The 19,820-nt window shown below is 37.8% G+C and overlaps 2 protein-coding genes across 4 annotated transcripts; one reads left to right on the top strand and one right to left on the bottom strand.

The window, feature by feature from the left end:
* The first annotated feature begins 634 nt into the window (after nt 1-634).
* bach1b (BACH transcriptional regulator 1b) lies at nt 635-9,334 on the top strand. Of its 2 annotated transcripts, none has more exons than XM_014980680.2 (5): nt 635-944; nt 1,088-1,336; nt 3,557-5,017; nt 6,055-6,261; nt 6,359-9,334. In XM_014980680.2, exons 2-5 carry the CDS (start codon nt 1,088-1,090, stop codon nt 6,641-6,643), a joined length of 2,202 nt encoding a protein of 733 aa, XP_014836166.2. In that variant the 5' UTR covers nt 635-944; the 3' UTR covers nt 6,644-9,334. The 2 variants fall into 2 exon arrangements, with proteins under 2 accessions (XP_014836166.2, XP_014836165.2); XM_014980679.2 differs by having other exon boundaries at nt 637-967.
* A 2,359-nt stretch (nt 9,335-11,693) lies between these two features.
* rab38b (RAB38b, member of RAS oncogene family) lies at nt 11,694-19,362 on the bottom strand. Of its 2 annotated transcripts, XR_001417551.2 has the most exons (4): nt 18,486-19,362; nt 16,013-16,290; nt 14,165-14,421; nt 11,694-14,090 (listed from the first exon to the last, which is right to left on the bottom strand). XR_001417551.2 is itself a non-coding variant. In XM_014980682.2 (3 exons), the coding sequence occupies exons 1-3, from the start codon at nt 18,712-18,714 to the stop codon at nt 14,272-14,274; spliced, it is 657 nt and encodes a 218-aa protein (XP_014836168.1). In that variant the 5' UTR covers nt 18,715-19,362; the 3' UTR covers nt 11,694-14,271. The 2 variants fall into 2 exon arrangements, 1 of the variants encoding a protein (XP_014836168.1); XM_014980682.2 differs by having other exon boundaries at nt 11,694-14,421.
* Between the last annotated feature and the right edge of the window lie 458 nt (nt 19,363-19,820).

The following is a 19,820-nucleotide window of genomic DNA, read 5'->3' as shown; positions in this document are numbered from 1 at the left end:
TTCAGAAGAAGAAAACGAAAAAGCACAAGAGTCAAACTTAGTGGCATTAGTGTGGGCTGCTTTTGCTAAAAAAGGACATCCAGTAATGAGCTTATGACCTTGATCTCAAGCACGCTTTCTATTCCCAAGCGATTCACTCAAAGCTCCTCCTTGCAGCTGCAGGACACTCACTAATTGTCCCCCGCAGCTCCATCAAATTAGCAGCAGCAATTGGCAAACATCTGGTGAAACTCCGTACCTGCTGAGCTTATCATTCAACCTACTTCTCAGTCCAAAGCGGAGGAATGTTGGCATGAGTTGGTGCTTCTTAAAGAAACAGATGTCCGATTTCAAGCTGTCAAATTACAAACTCAAATTTATTTTAGATTCAAAGTACATAACAGCCTCGTTATCTCATTCTAACATCACATTTAGTAAAATAGATCAGCTCTGCATTCTTTTTCACTTCACTGTATCACCTGAAGAAAGTCATTGTGCGTGTTGTTTTTCTGCAGGGCATATTCTTAAAAGTCTTTGTTTGATATAAGTTGCCTCATCTTCTTGAAATCCAGACTTTATTGCCCGCCTTCATCTTAGATTCCTTTATTGTGCTCAGGGCGGATTTCCAAAGAAAAGTCTGTTTACCAGACATATCCAGTGGAGTGAAAAGTGCTAGCTCATCCTTTATCAGGAGGAGCGTATGAGTCAGCTCTGCTTTGTTACACCCATGGTGGTTACAACACGTATACACACACAGACTTACACACACACACACTCCCAGTGCTTCTCCCTCCCTCCCTCTCGCATACGCACTCACAGGCCATATGACTGAGTCAAGCTCAGCTTTTAGTTTGTAGCTGAGCTGTGATAAGGCGTGCTGGGAAACAGCCCGGTTAGTCGACATTCCATCTACCAAAATCCATGTCTGTGAGGCTGCTGGAACTTTCTTTAGCACCTTAAGAGAGGTGAGCAAAGCCAGCTTTCTAAGGTAGGCGCATTTTATTTTTCCCTTTTCTATTAAGTGATAACATATCTATGTGTGAAATACGGTTTTAGCAGTGTGGGAGTGGTTAACCTGTGTGTCCTTGTGTGTTTTGTATACACATAGATGTCTGTGATGGCTGGGCTTACCCCGCGGTCGTCTGTGTTTACATTCGAGTCCACAGTACATTCCTCCCAGGTGCTACATCGCCTGAATGAGCAGCGCTGCCGGGACATGTTGTGTGACGTGACGGTGCTGGTGGAAGGTCAGAGTTTTAGAGCCCACCGCTCTGTGCTCGCTTCCTGTAGCGAGTACTTCTTGCAAAAGATCTCTTCCCCGACCCAACACGGAGCAGTGATCACTTTGCCAGAAGAGGTGAGAAGTTGGTTCAGGATGCCATGTTACAGACAAAAAAAATAAAAATAAAAGTTATACAAAAAAAAAAAACTCTTCTGCCTCAGAAACCACAAATCTGTTTGAAAATGAAGTGAGAAACATAACTAAAACCCTTATTTCCTCAAGTGCCAGTCCCGGGGATTTTTGTTTTCTGATGACTCATGAACAGTCAGTTTGTAAAATTGACAGCAACTAAACTTACCCTTACCAAAAAGACAACTTCACTTAACACATTTAGTTATATTTTGAACATTATCACATCATTTGTTTGTTGATCTCATGGAATTAATGTAAAAAAAATAAATAATAATAAAATTAAAAGAAAAGTCAATCATGCAGGTTTTTGGCTTTGCAAACCAATACCAATTTCAATGTATCATTTTAATCACAGAATGACTAATTGTTTTTCTGCAAATAATTTTTCCCAATTAACAAATATAACTGATGTAATCCTCCCCTGTACAGATATCAACTCAAGCTTTCACAATAAAATTCACAAAGAATGCTAGATCAAAAAGTTTCTATGACAGTTTTATATATGTGTTAAAAAGTATGTCTGGAGAATTCATTTCTTTGACTTTGTTTTTATCTTAGTATTTAAATAGATCATTATAATTAAGTTATTCCTACAAAGTCATCTGATATAGAGTGTATTTCTTGTTGTCTTTATTTTCCATAATTCCTTATAAATTGACCCCATTGGCTAATAAAGGTGGGATCCCCTGACTTAGATAATATCTCAAAACTACTCCAATTCAATTTCACACACTGGGAAAAGGTCCAGGGAAACATTATTTCAGTCCTTTAAGTCCTTGTTACATCTTTGTTGATTCTTTATACAAATACTGATGACTATTTGCAGAGTTGTGATATAGACTTTGACTTGTCCCAGGACTTTGCTTTTTCTCAATCTTTAGTAGATTTCATGGTATGTTTTGGCCACTGTCAAGATTCGGTGTCTGTTTCTGCTTCAGCTTTTGCTGTGGTTTTTACAGACAGTCACACACTTTTCTTTAGTTGCTGTAAATACACATTAGAATCCATTGTGGGACATGTAATGGTGAGCTGTCCAGGTCCTGCTGACTCAAACTATCCCCAAGCCTTAACGCTTTCAGCTATGCTGTTGTTTATTTGTGGAGAATGTTTTTTATGCCAAAAGTCCTCTGTCCTGGTATCCAGATACTTTAGTTTTAGATTATTGTGTCAATAGAATATTGTTCTGTAGAATGTTGGGGGCTGGGGGGGGCGTTTCTACAATTTTAGAAAGGAGAAACTTGGTTATCCAGGTAAAACTGGGCATGTGGGTAGTTGTGTCTAAGCAAATGTCTAAGATTTAAACATTTCAAACCTAATCAAAAATGCTTAGCTTAGCAACATCATCATGCATCTGATGTAATAAACCTATGTAGCAATAGCTATTTTAAGTGAAAATAAATGCTAGTGTGTCCTAAACTATTCATTGTCCGAAATTAATTTTTTATTGCAGTTTATAAAAAATTTTTAAAGTATTTTCTTGAGTTTTTATTGGTTACTTATATATGCTTAATTTAAAAGTGCAAACATGTTGGGAACATGACTGTAGGAGGGGGTATACTACATTAATTTTCATACCTGAACATGTTAAGTGTGCCCAATAAAAGTAAATACCTATAAACATGTATATTAGACAGCTCATATTAAGTGTAAAAAATGTAAAATTTAAAAACCTGTGATATGTCGTCTTTTAAGACGCTTTCCATTCATATCTGAAGGATACTCTGACTGGAAATGTTTTACATATTCCGTTCCCAGCGTGTGTTTTAGACGGGAATATCCTTCCGTCTCCTCCCTGCTATTCTTGTGTAAATATCCTAAGCTGTGCTTAAATAACTGTTCAATGCAAATGTGAGCACAGTATTAAAGTTTATAAGACTGCTTTTGCATAAATCCTTTTAATGTTTTTGAGACACTAGTTGTTTTGCGCCCTGTCAAGATAGCTAGTGGGTGTAGTCTTCAACTAAATCTTACAAAACCAAGAGGCCAAGCAAATTATCTACTGCATGAACTATATTAACTTTTTATGTACTTACCAGAAACTTACAATGTTTTTTTTCACTTGGACATTGTTAAATCAAACAAAGATTTTAAACAGAAGCACATTACTTTGAGCTACTGTACTCTAAATAATGTTGTTAATGTGTCTTACTTATTTTTTAACAGGTGACAGTGGCTGGCTTTGAACCACTGCTGCAATTTGCCTACACATCCAAACTCAACTTTGGAAAAGACAATGTTTTAGAAATACGAAGCTCAGCCTCCATCCTTGGGTTCAGGGACTTGGACGAGGCATGTTTTGATTTCCTCCTGCCAAAGTTCTTCTTGAGTCGCAACGGCTCTGCCCCCATTGTGCGAAAGACCTGTTGTCGGAAGGAATGCAAGAGGCGATTATCAAAAGAAAATAGCGCCACAGACTCTGACGACGTGTTGTTGGATGACAAAGAAGTAAAACCAGTCGCTGACTCATCACCAAAGCGGGACGTGACATGGGACTATAACAAGTCAGTGAGCAACAAAATGGGAAGTCAAAATAGCACACGCAGTTTGGGAGCTGAAGGCAAAAATGAGCCAGTCATACAGGGTCCAAAGTATCGCAAGTTCCAGTTGGCTTGCGAGAAGGGAATGTTTGCCAGTGAGAAATGCTCCTTCAATTCAGCTGTATCAGAGATCAGGAATGGCTTTGCCCTCTCCTGCCTGTCGTGCCCCAACAAGGTACATTGTGAAAAACAAACCGCGGTTGATCTAACTGGAAATCCAAACTCCAATAAATGTATAGAAAGCAAAGCTGAAGTAGAAGAAGTGTGGAAAACTGAAAAACACAATGTGAAAAGCGAGAACTGTGAAAGTAAAGTTGTAGTTGATATTTCTAAGGAAGGTACATTTGAAGAGGGAAATCAGTGTTGCAAGGTAGAGGAGAAGAACATTAGGACGCATGAAGAAAAGATGGAGTACTCATCTGAAGTTGTTTCTTCAGAGAAAACAAAAATAAAAACACTCTCACCAAAGCCAAGCCCAATCCTCTGTGAGAGATCATCACTGCCCTTCTGCCCCTTAATGTGTCTGGGTGTGGACGCTACAATCACTCAGTCAATGGGGAATGAAAAGTGTGCTGTCAACAATACAGAAAGTAAAACATCAAGAGTCTCTGGCGCAATAATCTCATGCTCTTCCCAACAAAATGAGATGTCAGAAGACAAGGGAAAAAATCAAGACGATGTCAGTCAACAAGGAAGAAAAAGTGCACAAATGTCAAACATGGAAAGAGCAGCTATCATTAGAGAAAACTCCGGAGAGAGAAGCACAGTGAAGAAGGAAACGACTGATCACCTCCGTGAGCAATTCAGGTTCAGTAAAGACGCCTACCAGCAAAATTTCCTGGACTGTGAAGCAGGGTGCTCCACAGATCCATGTGGGGAATGCGTGCAGAGCTCATCTCTACTGTGGTCAAACCTCGGTTCCACCAAAACTGGGTGCCCGTTTTATCAGGATTTTGACCAAATGAACTGTCCAATGTTTGAGAGCGAGGGGACAACTCAGTCGTCTGTAAACTCAGGGGAGGATGGAGATTCTGAGACGGAAACAGAGGGAGACAGTGAGTTCTCCACCGCTGAGAGGGCGCTACAGGTGAGCAGCGAACAGTTTCACTGTCAAGCTTCAGTGCATCTCATAGGATTTTATATTTTACACCAAGACAAAGTACTGTATGACTCAGTTGAAAACAAGGTTTTCTTTACCCAGCACTCCTACGGCATGATGCTGCCACTGCCATGTATCACTTCAAGGATGATGTACTACAATTTATTTTAAGAAAAGCATTTCCTCAGCGTTTTTCTGCCACCACCATAATTAAGAATGGTGTGTTCAAAGCCTAATACGAGTGCATATCACTCTAAGCATACTTACCTTTTGAAACAAAAATTTAAAAAACATGTTTCAAATCTCTTCCATTTTACAATTATGCACTACTGTGTACTGTTCAGTGAAAACATCTTCAATGTTTTGGCTGTACCTTAAAAAAAAAAAAAAACAGTCTACTTCCTGTACAGTATGTCATCATATTTTCTAAGATAAGAGAGTCAGGTTCACTTTGTCATAAACAAACAAGCGTCTACATTCATGTAAAGTAGATATGCTATGTTGTCAAGTTAATTATTCACCCAGTAGACAAGATGTATGCGTGTGTGTGTGTGTGTGTGTGTGTTTGAGCAGGCTGTCTGGTTCAGAGTCCAACACAGCCAAAATTCACGGCGTAGCCTATTCACTGAGCATCAAACTGAGGTCATTTCATAGCTTTCAGACGTTTCTTAGGTTGCTAAGGAGATTGGGTGAGAAATACAGATAAGGGGTGTGCAGATAAGGCTAAGTTCTTCCCACGGGTAATGTATTTAAATTACTTGCGCCAGATAAAGCTTCTGCTGCTTAATGAGTCTGATGGTGATATGTTTCCTGGTGCATGCTTACCTCAGCAGATTTCCAGGTGTACTATTTACCGGCTTAGAAAAAAATATAGCAACGCAAACTCAATTTCCCATTCATGTTTTTGCATTTACAGAAAGTTTTACATGGGCGTACAAGATGTTAGTATCAAAGAGCTTTGAAGATGCCCCTTTATCTGTGCGTATGTTTTGTGTATAACCTACATTTTTACGGGGTTTTCTCAGGTGCAGTTGCCATTCTCTGTGGATTGGATTGTGAATCTGAACCGAAATGACTTCCAGCAGCTGCTGAAGCAACAGGTTCTTACCCAAGAACAACTAGAGTTTGTCCATGATATTAGACGCCGCAGCAAAAACCGCCTCGCAGCTCAGCGTTGTCGCAAAAGAAAGCTGGACTGCATATATAATCTACAGTGTGAAATCAACAAACTGGTAAGGCAGTGTTTGTTTTTTTGTTTTTTTGGTATGATCTTATTTTTCATCAGACGTTTGTCAATCAGGTTGTGCTTTCTGTACATGTTTGCTACAGAAGACAGAGAGGGAGAAACTGATCTTGGAGAAGAGCCGGCTGACCCAGAGGAAAATGGAAACATGTCACACTGTAAACGCTTTGTGTCGGAGGGTCTGCAGTGAAGCAAACCTACACCCAGACCAGCTGCAGGTGTTAGCCAGTTGCACCTCTTCAGACTGCCCTCTGTCCTCATTGGTTCCTCAGATAGATGCGCTTCTGTCACAACACGGATCATCACTCCACCCAAAAACCTCAGCATCTCAGGAAGATACACTTAATCCACACACAGATGCAAGCACATGACAGAAATGCTGAAGCAAACTCACTGTGCCACAGACTATGATGATCATTAAGCTGTACAGTATTCTTTTTGCGTTCGCTAGGACATTATCATGCACGGTGACCAAAGGACAGAAATGTCCAGAGATTGTAGACATTGTAATTGCTGTGATCAGTAGATTCTTTACATTTATTGCTTACTTTATTCTCTTTTTAACTCAAATATATTTGGAAGGGGTCACATTGAGTTATTTTATTTGCATTCCCAAATCCACAATGTTATCTGTCACCAGTTTTTATTTATTTATTTTTTTAACAGCATTACAGTTTTTTACTCACTGCCCAGGGAGCTACTCTTTTACAGGGTGACACAAGTGCTTAAAAAAAAGTTTTCGGAGTTTCTGGACGAATATGTTTTGTGTTATTTTTCATTAAATTCTTTAAAATTCAGTTTGATAATTATAAGCATGAAACCTGAATACTCAATCCAAACCTGGACCTTGTTCTGCACTGATTACAGATAGTTTGATTTTGATTCAGCACTCAGGGCATCATTCATGCAAGAACTGGCATTTCAAAGTGTAAATTAATGACAGTTAAGGATCAGAAAAGATCAGGCAGTTTTCAGGTGTCCCACTGAGCCATGGTTTATAAATCATAGTTTTTTTTAATAGCTTGCCCTCCAGAGGAGAACCTTTTTTTTTTTATCTTTTAAAGAAATAATTATTTCTGTAAACTTTGTAAACCTAAAAATTACCATTTATGGTTTGTCCCTGTGTGCTCAAAAAGAAATGGTGCATATGTGAATTAAAAAAAAGCCCCCAAATCTTTAAATAAAAAACAGTTTAAACCAAATAGACAATATCACTATTATTGCTATCGACGGCTTGTTGCTTATTTTCCAGAAGAATTTTATCTCTTTAAAAGTAATAAATATGCAGATATTTTTCTTCAGTTGATGCATCTACTTAAGATTTTAGATAATGATGCAAATGTTTTTGATGTCAAAAATATTGCACTACTTTTGGTATATATTTTTTTACAAGTCTGGTGGAAACAATGGTAAATTCCGTGTTTGTGACACAGATCCCAAAATATTCTTTTGCTATGGTGGTTTGTTATGGGTAACAAAACTACGGGTGATTTTGCCCTTAAGTGATTTGTGGGTTGAAGCAGTTTTTTACAATGATTGGATGTCTTTCTCCTGATAATACCAAAAGAGCAAAACAAATCGTTTAGTTGTCCCTAAACAACCTTTCTACAATTTCTTTTTATGATCAACTAGTGTCCCTTTTTTGCACACTGTAAGAAAATGTTGCTGAATACCATCTGTAGCTAACAATGCAAAAGCTGGTTTTGGATTGCAAGCTTATTACTTGGTTCTAAATTAAAGTGTTTTCATTGTTTGTTTTTTACTTGTGGATTACATCCACCTTAAATTCATCCCTCTAATTATCTATAGTATGGGCTTGCTGACTTGAATGGTCATTGTCCACCATTCTGCCATAGTAGTGGAAGAAAGGGTTTATGCCAGAATCACCACATGATCAGACCAAAATGCAGACTTACAAAACATTGCTTTGAAAATGGTCATGTACCGGATTAAAAATAACAATCCTGCAGTCGGCATGCCAAGAAAAACGTTTAAAGATCCAGATAGCATTGAAAACCATTGTTAAAATTTAGAAAAAAAATGTGGCTGTTTAGAAATAAGCCATAAAGAGATGATAAATGACTGAGGATTTCTGCAAATTACTGTAACTAATCCCAAAGTCTATGCATTGGCACAGTGCGCTATGTTTACCTTTTCAACAGTTTGGCTCTCATTTTTCTTGCAGTCATTGTGGTCTCCTTCCCTCGGTCGACCACAGTGACAAAGCTCTTGTAGGAACCACAGATCTGTCCTAGCTCGTTAAAAACCTAGCAACATAAATCTAACCTCATTTAACTGTAAGATTTTTTTTTTAAACTATTTAAAGAAAACACTTTAGAATCTTTCCAAAGTGCGAAGCTTTGCACCTGGCCAGCGTTTTGATTCATCAGGAGGTTTTAGTAGTAAAGCCATCCACATTTTTCTATGTAGTACTATAAATAACTTTAGAAAAACACTTTGTTTCCTTGTTCTGTTTTGAAGCACATCCTGCTATGGTTGAACGTTTGGCTTGTTACTTATTATCTTAAACACCATTATCTAAATCATTGACAGAGGTCAAGTTAACAAATTATACAGAACTCACTGATGATGCAGCACAATTAGATTTAAGTTAATTTTCTGATCCCTTTCCTGATTCTTCATCTGTGGCTTTTAGGTTAGCTATTACAATTATTGTCGTTATATATTTCACATCTACAGTTGCTTTTCATGTACTTAAGATTTTCTTGATACTTTCTTCTGTTATTATATTTTAAATGAATCGTGTTTTGAACCAGCTGTGGTCCGCTTTGATTTACGTAATCATTATGTGCATATTTTTATTTCAGTTTTGTGTATATTAAGATATGTGGTGAATGAATATATTTTATGATACAAACTTGAACCCTTACACTACTTCTTAATCACTGTGGTACTGCCTGCCCTCTAGTGGCTAATCATCGTTACTAAAGTTTACTGTATTATGTTAACTGAAAGGACCTCCAGCTCTTGTATTTCTGCGTCTCTCTTTTGTACCTTGGCATTTTCAGTTCAGATATATAAAAAATAATTTTGATAAAATACTTAATGGTAATTTTGTTTATTTCCTTTATATATAAAATCCCTTTGTGCTTAGTGTAAGTGGTAAAAGTGATTATTTTATTTCTGGAGAGGGCTCATTTTTCAGTATTGACAAATTCATTGTGATTAAATTTGTCTCTTCTCTGTTAAATCTTATACCTTAGTCACACTATTGCACGTTTTCTCTTGTGCTTTAATTTCCTATAAAAGTATAATGTGTTCAGTCCATCATTGCCTTTCTACACCTGTTTGTCTTTTACTGCAGCTTACATTTTCTGCTCTCAGGTTTGTCAGATGCCAGGCCTTCTGCTGCTCAAATGGTGGTTGAGATGTTGTTGTTCCAGGAGTTTGCAAGGTCCAGCCTTTGCTGTGATTTAAAACACGGATTTAAAGCACAGATTTAAATCTCAGACATTGCAAACAACAAAAGCAGTCTGCTTATCAATCAACTTGCTGGCGCGCAATACACAGCTTGGTCCGGGTGGTACCAGCTAGTAGGTTTTGAAAAACCAAACCAGATAATTTCTGCTAACATGTTAGCAGGCATCAGATGACACTTTTCTTCAGAGTGATAAAAATATTTATACATAGGAGATTCCACGTGTTATTCTTATGTGACGACTAGATGTTATGATGAATCCATAAAGTCCATCTATTTCTAACGAGATATACTGTATTTTTGTTCTTTTATTAATCACTCCCCTCTGTGTGTTTCTCTGTAGATTTCTTTTATTAGCAGAAACGTGTGAAAACATAGACTGATACTCGCCAAAAGACTACGAAACCTTTTGTTATTCAGAAAAACGCTGGTCACTCTCACACGTTATCAGTGTAAGTGAAAGTGAGATCAGAAGGCCCAATTCTGCAAGCCGACTATGTGGGAACTGTGAATTTGCTCTTCAATGAGTAGGAATAATATTTTCCTTTACAAAACTTGTGACTAAGCTGAAGATCTGCTTCACTGTCTCCAGTGACTTAACTTCTCTTTATGTTTATGAAATTATACTCAACAAAGTGTTTGTTTTTTTTATTTCAGTTTTTCTAAATTAAATATCTCTGAATGAAAACATTTTCCCCAACATAAAATCTAATCAATAAAAACAATTCTGGTATAAGTATGGTCTTTTAATATTTTCCAGTTGAGTTGACTAAAAGCCTGCAATTTCTTGAACTTGACAATAGATGGCTCCACAGGAACAAATACTGGAAGTTAAAACAAGATTAGCTTCCTAAGAAAGAAGGAAGGACAACGCAAATAATCAGTACACACATCAATCCCATAATTTTGTAATTTTGTTTGAGCTCTTCTAGCTAATATGAAGATAAAAGAAAACTGGGTTGATTGAATTTGGACATAATTCCAAAACAAAACTTTTAGAATCTAAATGTTTGTTTTTTTGGTTGTTTTTTTTTAATATAAGTTGCTGATTGAATTGTATGTATTTGCTGTGTTCAAACTTGGTTAATCTGGAGACCTTCCTTTTACATCCTAATCAGACATTTCAGCCTCACAACATCTATTCTCAGCTCTGTTCTTTTTTTTTCTGCTTCGATGAGCATTTGGTGTAAGTGGTTCTCTGGCAAATCGTGAGAACCACAGATAGCAGGATATACTGGGTGCATAATCCCAACAAAGACTGGCTGAATCTGTGCCACCTGTTGTCAAGGTAACAGGCCATATTTTTTAATGAATTTGATCCCAGTGCTAATTTAAAATAGATTTTAAAATTTCTATTTAATGGCTTCATTTGACTGTTATTGTTTATTTCTCCTGGGGAAAAAAAAAAAGCAGTATCAGATATTCCCCCTTGGGTTTCACATTGGCTCAGTGCTAACTTTCCAAATAAACTGTGTGTTTAAACACGGCCTCGAAAACACTTCAAGAGTCGGGCGGAACAGAAAAAAAAGGAGAGAGAATGGAACGGTGCATGAGAAAACAGCTAATCTTATTCTACCGATCCTTAAGTTTACATGATTAAATAAAGAAGCGTACACTGAAAAATACGGAATTGCTATCTTTTCAGACCATTCACTGCATCCACAGGCCTCAACTACACATTAGGGAAGCGTTAACTGGAGCCAAAGGCAGATGACCAAATCTAATCCCTCATGCGGAGAATAATCCAGTCATGTGTCCGACTAATGAGGGACCTGAGAGTCCTGGATCCTTCTGAACAGAAGCATACAAACACACACATTCTTCAACCTAAACTAATAAAACCTGGTACGTTTTTCACTGACCCTTAAAGTGATTTTCAATCCACTGCTTCAGTAAAAACAGTTTGTCCCAGGCTAAAGGTTAAATACTATTAAAAGACTGGTGTTTTATGAGAATGCATCCGATAAAGAGTAAACACAAGGTATGTGTGAAACTGGTTTATTTTGCCATCTTGTTTAATAACACAATAAAAGTTGTGTTTCTTATGTCCTTTAAACTAAGAAACAAAAAGATTTTCTCAATGTCCTGTGCTTCATGTAATATGACACTACGCTGATATCACATGAGGTCACATGAGTCACACACCTTCATCCTGTTAAACTTCCCTGAAGAAGGGAATTCCTTGAATCCGACAAGCTCAGAAATCCACAAATAAGACATTAACTTAAAAATACTGCTGTATCTCACACTGACAATTAAAACAAAAACAACCTTTAATGTGAATTCATACAGTTAGTGGGAGAAAACAAAAATCAATCTCCTTAAATCATCATTTTTGGTCATCTCTAACAGTTTAACCAGATCACTGTGTCAAGAAATGTTTAAATAAGAATACATAATTAAACAGGAAGTCTGAACATAATGTGAAACAAAGGTTAATTGCTCTTATTCAGACATTAAAGTGAGAAGCATAAGACAATGTTGCATTCAAGCATAACAGGAAATGGCTTCAAGAAAACATTCAAAATTAGCCCCCAAATTTTCTCTAATTAGGCATTTATTTCAAATTCATCATTATCGCAATAAAAAGCAGCACAGAAAGTTTCATAAGGTAAAGCTGTGGTAAGGTGGTCAAGTTAAGAAATGTATTTAACTAAAACTTCTTAGCAGGCATCTCTCAAATCAAACAAACTGCAACATCAATTTTGAAAGAGAAAAATCAGTTTGGATAAAAAAAAAAAAATCTTTCTGTTGGTTTTTGATAACTTAAATTTGTTGATGAGATCCAAGTCTTGCTGTGACTCTGATCTTCAGCTTCGCCCACAGACTGTCGATCAGACTCAAGTCGGACCAGTCAGAAGAAAAATGTTAAACTAAACTACAAAGGGTAAAGGTCTAAAAAATTATGTCCAAAGCACCACAGAAATGGTTCAAAAATCAAAATCAACCCTTTTTTTGTGGGAAGAGATGAAAAGAAGCATCCATAAGTAAGGGACCAGGACTCTGGGTCATCCAGAAAGAGGAATGATCAAAGATCACTCTTTCTGGATGCTGTGTAGAGAAAACTATTATGACCCTTGTGACTTTGCTTAAAAAACAGCTATTTCTTAATTTAGCATTTTAATAAATAAACTCAAATTGCACACTTAAATTTTGCTAAATATCTCAGTATGTTACCTCACTACTGCGATAAAAGATGAATTTAGCTTAACACTTTTTACACATCTTAACAAGGCATGCCAGCAATTATGGTGTATAGTTTTTATTTTGGTCAGACGTTGATTGACTCGACACCAGCTTAGAATCTAACGGTTAGAAGTAAAAGACAAATGTTGGCTTTGTGCACAACACTCATCTGACTAGTAATAGCAATACTCTGACAAGCAGAAATAACCTTTAAATTCAAAAAGGAAGACATGGGAAAAACAAAACAAAACTGTGAAACAACAACAAAGCCAGTGAGTAGGAGAGAGGACATGCAGCGTCTTTATGTGTGCTTTAATGTGTGTTTGTGTGCACGGCACAGCAAGACGCAGCTCTACATAGATGGTAGAGCAAACCCCATAAAAAGATTCCTGTTACCATGGATACTGAGGTTTTGGTGGACGAATTGAAGTGTGTTCAGTTTACAACATTAAGATTAAAAAACTTCATGTGTTTTGCAAACCTGCCACACACACATTTTATTTAGCTCTGATAAAAAAAAAATGGCAATCATTATGTCTGAAAAGTCACATCAACCTTTAACTGTTGCAGCAGCCTCGACTCCAGGATGTTTTATCAATTCACATTGGCACAGTCTAACCACGCTGTTACTATAAATAACACTGTGTTCTTACTTAAGGTCCAAACTTAAATAATTCGTACACGGTCTGTTGGTGGATGTATTTTCAAACTCAACATGCACCTTAAAATACTCACAAAAGCACTTAGTAAATAACTTAAAATCATAATAAAAATATGTGCAGACGAACACAGTCACCTCGTGTGCTTCACTCACAGTGGTGCACAGCCCTCTCTATGCCTTGTTAGAATAACATTAAGGAAACCCACAGTCTCCAAGAGTACGGCATCCAACAGCTTTAAAAGCAAACAGAGAAGTAATGAGTTTTTTTTTTTTTTACCAAAACACTGCAAGTCCATCACTAAGTCCATGTAAATGTTGAATCCACTGCACCTACGCTTTGTTGGGTCAGTTATATTGCTTTGATCATTAATGCGAGGAAGTTGTGTGAGAAGAAAGAAGACAGTCTTTGTAAAAGAAATATACCTGTTACTTACTCTTGCATATGCTTACTGTAGTATTATTCAAAACAGTTTAGACAGTGGTGTTACCAGAAATCTCCAGATATGCATTATGACCACAATTCAGAGGCACTCTAAAAAAAAAAAAGAGAGGTGTTAGCTTTGGTCACTAGAAACAAATAAATGCTCGACTTCGTGGCGCACAGACTTCGTGCTGCTCCATTCTGCACACTGTGTAGGATTTCCTTTAAAGTCCTGTCCTTTCTCCATTCTCACATGTTCATTCATCCTTTCTTCGTTCCTTCCATTACTTGATTATTTGAAGCATCCGGAGCAGCTCATCTGTCTGCTGGAGTCCATCTGTGGGGAGATGGTGTCTGGTACCACAGACTTTAGGATGTCATTCTCTGTGGCCATTATGTGCTTGACCAGGAAGTTTGCAGCGTCGCTGATATTGAGATTGTCCTAAAAGACAATGATACGGTATGTTGAAAATTGACAGAACAGTAATGGAACTACTTTTTGTCATTACGTATACTGTACAAATTCATTTATTCGAAAGCCCAGTAAGACTTCACAGTACATAATAAAAGTAAACTTTGTAATGTGTTCGATATCTGTGATGGACTGGCGACCTGTCCAGGGTGTACCCGGCCTCTCACCCATTGACAGCTGGAGACAGGCACCAGCACCCCTCTTTACCCCAATGGGATAAGGATGTAAGGGTGTGTTCAATATTGTCTAGTAAAATAATTTATTAATCAAGTAAATTAGTTTTCAGTGCTCAACAACAGCTAAAATCCCCCCAAAACTGTCACTGTTTTTTTGTTTATCGCAGAAAATCATACCTAAACATTTAGACCGCGATGAAGGTAATGCAAATTGTGGCACCACGTTTACATCAGAGAGATGTTTTTATCAGTATACACCTCATGAAAACTTGTGTTAGTTTGAAACAAATTCATTTGAAATGTTGCTGCAATGCTGTGCATTTCTTTTGGGCGAACAGACTCATTGTAGGAACTACACCCTTCGAGAATGTTGAGTCTTAGTGGCAAAAGAAAGATGGCACGCTCCGACATGTCAGTGTCAACAGAGGATGTGAGAATCAGTACAACACTAGTTGTACCTTTTTGCATGGAGTTTACAAATGTGGGTTCTCTCCAGGCTCTCTCACTTCCTGATCCCCAGCACACCAGTCGCTAAGCACACTAAGTTGACTTTTCCAATTCAAGCCTCACAATAATCAGAATGTGCTATTTGATCAGGTTTGTGGCAAAGTTATTTGAAAGTTGTTTATCTCCAATAAATTTTTAACAACCATGCATTTTACCTTTCAAACAGCCAAATGTGAAATAATAAGCTCAATGAAATAGCAACATCATCCAGGCGATCAGTTTAATCCTGGTTACAGACAGAACAGCGAGAAAAAGATTTCTCTACCAAAAAAAAAAAACAGTGTGTGCTTTGTGATATAATCTGCAATCTAATTCAATAGCACCAATTACCTGGATAAGGAATCTGGAATCAAGTCCTGTTTTCACATTTCCACAATCTTCTTACTTGCAAGCCAGATTGAATCTTGTAACAATGACAAGATCCTGATCCTGCCTATTTTGCTATGCTTCAAGCTTAGCATTGTTCTTAAGACACCGTGTTTCAGATCACTTGATACATCGTATGAAGCTTCATGTGTAGTTTTAGAAAGAAAGAAATCACATTGAAGTTTTTGGTTCTAACATGGAAAAAAATAAAGTTCATACAAGGATGAATGCTTTTACAATGCACCCCAGATTTGCAACAGGCTGATTGAATGGTTCACTGAAGAACACCAGGTAATGGCTTCTGAAGTGCAAAATGATCTCACACATAGATTTATGCAAAAAATATATTTCCTGTTTATGTGGATCATGCATGGATCATTATGTGACACTAAATTTCCAAATCTGAGAACGAGTTGAATTGGAGTTGGATCAATCAGAGGATTGATGTCACTCAATTACCCACCAAGTTGCACATACTGAAACAGAAAATCTTAAGTATTCCCAAGTCTCACCTTTGCTGACGTCTCAAACCAACCAACAAAGCCATGGTCCTTGCAGAACTGATCCATTTTGATGCCATTGTTGCTCAGTTCCCTGCCCTGATCACACTTATTAGCCAGCAGCACGGTAGCAATGCGCTGTCCATTAGCCAACATTACTTTCGAATCTAGGTCTTCCTTCCACTTAATGACGGCCTCAAAGGTGGTTGGCCGCGTCACATCGAACACAATGAAGGCGCCCATGGCTTCGCGGTAGTACACGCGCGTCATGTTCCCAAATCGTTCCTGACCTGTGACGAGCACATGCACAGACAGAGTCATGCTTTAGCACTTCGGCATTCCAGAGCATCCCTATGATGAGACATTTTCATTGTTTTTCTGCATTTTTTCCCAGAAGTATATCTAAGGCAGCTGGCAACAAGACAGCAGTCATCTGTGCCTGGATTCCGATGAAACAACACATTCCTGTAGACTTACCATCACGTTGCAATTAAAATGTCAATGCAACTACTTGTTCCTGCTCAGAATAAACAATAATACTTGTCTGTAGGTAGTATTTAACTTTATTATCAATATTTTTTTTTTAATTATTGCCATGTGTAGATTCCCTTAGTGTCTACCCCATTAATGTGAATACTTAATCTGCAGCAGAGGTTGTTAAGTTTGTATCCAGCTTGCTGATAACTGGAAACCTCCACAGAAATATAAAGAAGAGAGGAGTTAGTACTTTAAGCATTGCAAGATGGCAATTTGTTGCCATCACGAGCAGGAAGGAACGTAAATCTGACTGTCAGTGGAGGAACAACTTCCTCCTTTCATCCAAGACATTGTTTTACTCATAAGGAAATGCTGTCTGCAGTGGCATGACAGCAGTCTTAGACACACACTGCCATCATACAAATGACTGTGACTCGACACACAGTCATTTGATGACGCAAGTTTCTGCTTGAATACTGCAAAACTGATTCTATAAAACATATTCGTGTTGACTAAAAAAGGTTTGTCTCATGTACTCATACTGTTCTAAGAGTTAGAATACAATGCCTTGACATTGGCTTCCTATCCTTTAAAATTTTCCACACTTTGTCACATTACAACCAAGTGTAATATTGAAGTTGGAAGGTGAATCTCTGTTTGAGACTCTCACAGGTTTTCTTCTAAAACTGCCCTGTAGCTCCATCAATCTTTCCAACAACTTTGACCAGCTTCCCTGTTCCCTCTAAAGGAGGGACAGCATGATGCCTGGAGGATAAATAAAATATCCCTGAACTGAATTACTCTATTTCAGTGCTAACATGGGTATGAAGTCAGAATTGTTACCAAACCACATGGTTTTGTAGTGAGATCAAAATGTTCAATTTGAGTCTCAGTGACCAGAGGACCTTCTATTTGACGTAGAACTCCCTTTCTGAGATATGACAAACTTTGGGGCGTCTCATGGCTTTCCTCCAGAGCTCTAATGGACTTCTTGGCAGCTTTTCTAATTAGTGCTTTATGACTAGCCTGTCTGTTAGATGGTTTGTAGTTGCGCCATCCTCTGTCAGTATTCTGATGGTGCATTAAACATCAGCGACATGTTCAAAGTGTACAAAATTGCTTTCCTTGCCTTGTCTGATGAGTTCCTTGGCCTTCATGATGCTGTTTGTTCACTAATATTCTGTAACAAACTTCTCAGTTGAAACTGACTTTATTAACAGGGAACAGAGTAGAGGAGGTTGGAGACATAAAAAAAAACTATTCAGAATTTTATTTGTGAAACCTTTTCAGAATTTCTAAAAACATTTTCTTTTCACTTTAAAATGATGCCATTACTTTGTGTGCCACATAAAATTCCAGTGAAACACATGCAACATTACAAAGAGCAGTAATGTTCAAAGGGTGTGAATACTTTTTTCAGTGGACTGTAAATGTGATTTAAATTTAACTTGTAAAGTAATTCATTATCTCCACGTGTATTTTTGCTAGTGTGTGTAACTGGGAGGATCTATTGTTGTCTTATTTAGGCTCCAATGACATTCCTGTGACTTGTCTTTAAATCTCCCTCACATGGACCTGATCACATGATGTAACATCATACCTAAAAAAAATGATTAGGAAACAGTGTGCTGGTCTACTTTACAGACAGCAGCTCCCTCATGACTGCGCATATTTAGGTTGTCTTTCATAACTTAACAAGGCTGATCACTGCAAGTTTGAAGATAAGTGTTATCTACCCAAATTATCAGCTTCACTCCAGGAAATGAGATGGCATTTCTAAACATTTTTAAGTTTCCAAGTTTCCCTATTCTTGAACATTTTAAAATGATAAAAACCCTGCAGTCAGATCATAAAAACACATTTTAAAATGACAAAAACCCTGCAGTCAGACCATAAAATGCGTGACATACACGTCCATCACTACTAGCTTTCTGCACGTGCTCAACCTGCTGTCACTGTAGTACTTTTTCCCCCCCGCAAATATAATCGGCTTCTTAAATTGTCCCACCTGCAATGTCCCACAGCTGAAGCCGGACAGTCTCAGAGTCCCAGTTCAAGACTTTCAAGGCGAAATCCACTCCGATCGTGGCCCTGTAGTTACTAGAGAAGGTCTGGTGAACGTAACGCCTGATGATGGAGGTCTTCCCGACTCCGAGGTCTCCGATGACCAGCACCTTGTACAGGTGCTCCTTCCGGAGACTCTGCATGCCGTTGGGTTGCAGGTTATGGTTCGTCATTCCACCTGTTGGGTCTCACAGGGCGGCAGCTCCCAGGAACTTTGACACGGTTAAACTGCGTTTCGAGCCTCCGTCTCCCGGGTTTAGGAACCGCCCTCCATGTCGCGAGTGTGAGATTGCTCAGGGGCCGTTCTTGGAAACTTGTGACCTGGCCTGGCCACGCTGAAGAGAAGTGCTGTGCACCCTGCCAGCTGAAGGCGGGGGTTCCACCCGCTCAAACGCAATATTAACTTTTTTTCCCCAGCTACTACGTCATGTTACTTCCTAATATTGTGACAGCTGCTCTGCCACGTTGTCTATGTTTTAGCTCTGAATAAAACAATTTAATGAAATAATTCAGCATAATCTTGTGGAAAAAAACGTCTTATAAATAAAGTACATCATTCATTACGAAAGCAATCTCAATCTGAAGAATAATTATTTAAACAGGATCTGCTTCATATTTTATTTCTGAGGCAAATGCAGTATGAATGGCACCCAGGGCGGGATAATCATCAAATTTTTTTTTAGGCAGATACTGCCATTTCATAAAGTCAACATGGTAATATTTTACCTTCTGGATTTTTTTTTTAATCCAGTATATATCATATCTTGAAATTGGCTTTTCTCTCTTTAAGAAGACACTCGTTCCAACACTCAACCTTCAGCCTTTCACAATAATAATATAACAAGATGTAAAGGTGTAAAAAGTCAATTTTACATGACACCGCCCCCATTCAAATGACAATTATATCAAAAACATTCAGTCACAAAATGTGACTGAATCATTTTTGGATTCGCTAATGCTGCAAAGAATTATCAGTGCAGAATGTAAAAATGAGCACTGAATAAAATAGAGATTACAAGGCTGGTGGGGACATACATACAACCATGGGCAAGCTCCGCAAAAATATTTAGCTATAATGTGTTATTTAATGAAGGGCGCCCTAGAAACCCCATTTCCTATTATGCTTAATAGTTGTCGCACAGTGAATTGACACAATTAAGTTCTTTTTCTGACAGTGCACTTAAGTAACAAGGGCTAAAAATATGTTTAAAAAATTGCTTATGTTCCAGTTTGTTAATTATAAATAGTTACTATGTGAAATAATTGGTTGCTTATATAT

The sequence above is a fragment of the Poecilia mexicana genome, unplaced genomic scaffold, assembly GCF_051168715.1.
Source record: "Poecilia mexicana isolate PSO_F unplaced genomic scaffold, ASM5116871v1 scaffold_14, whole genome shotgun sequence".
Taxonomy (NCBI): domain Eukaryota; kingdom Metazoa; phylum Chordata; class Actinopteri; order Cyprinodontiformes; family Poeciliidae; genus Poecilia; species Poecilia mexicana.
This window is presented reverse-complemented; position numbering and strand designations above follow the sequence as displayed.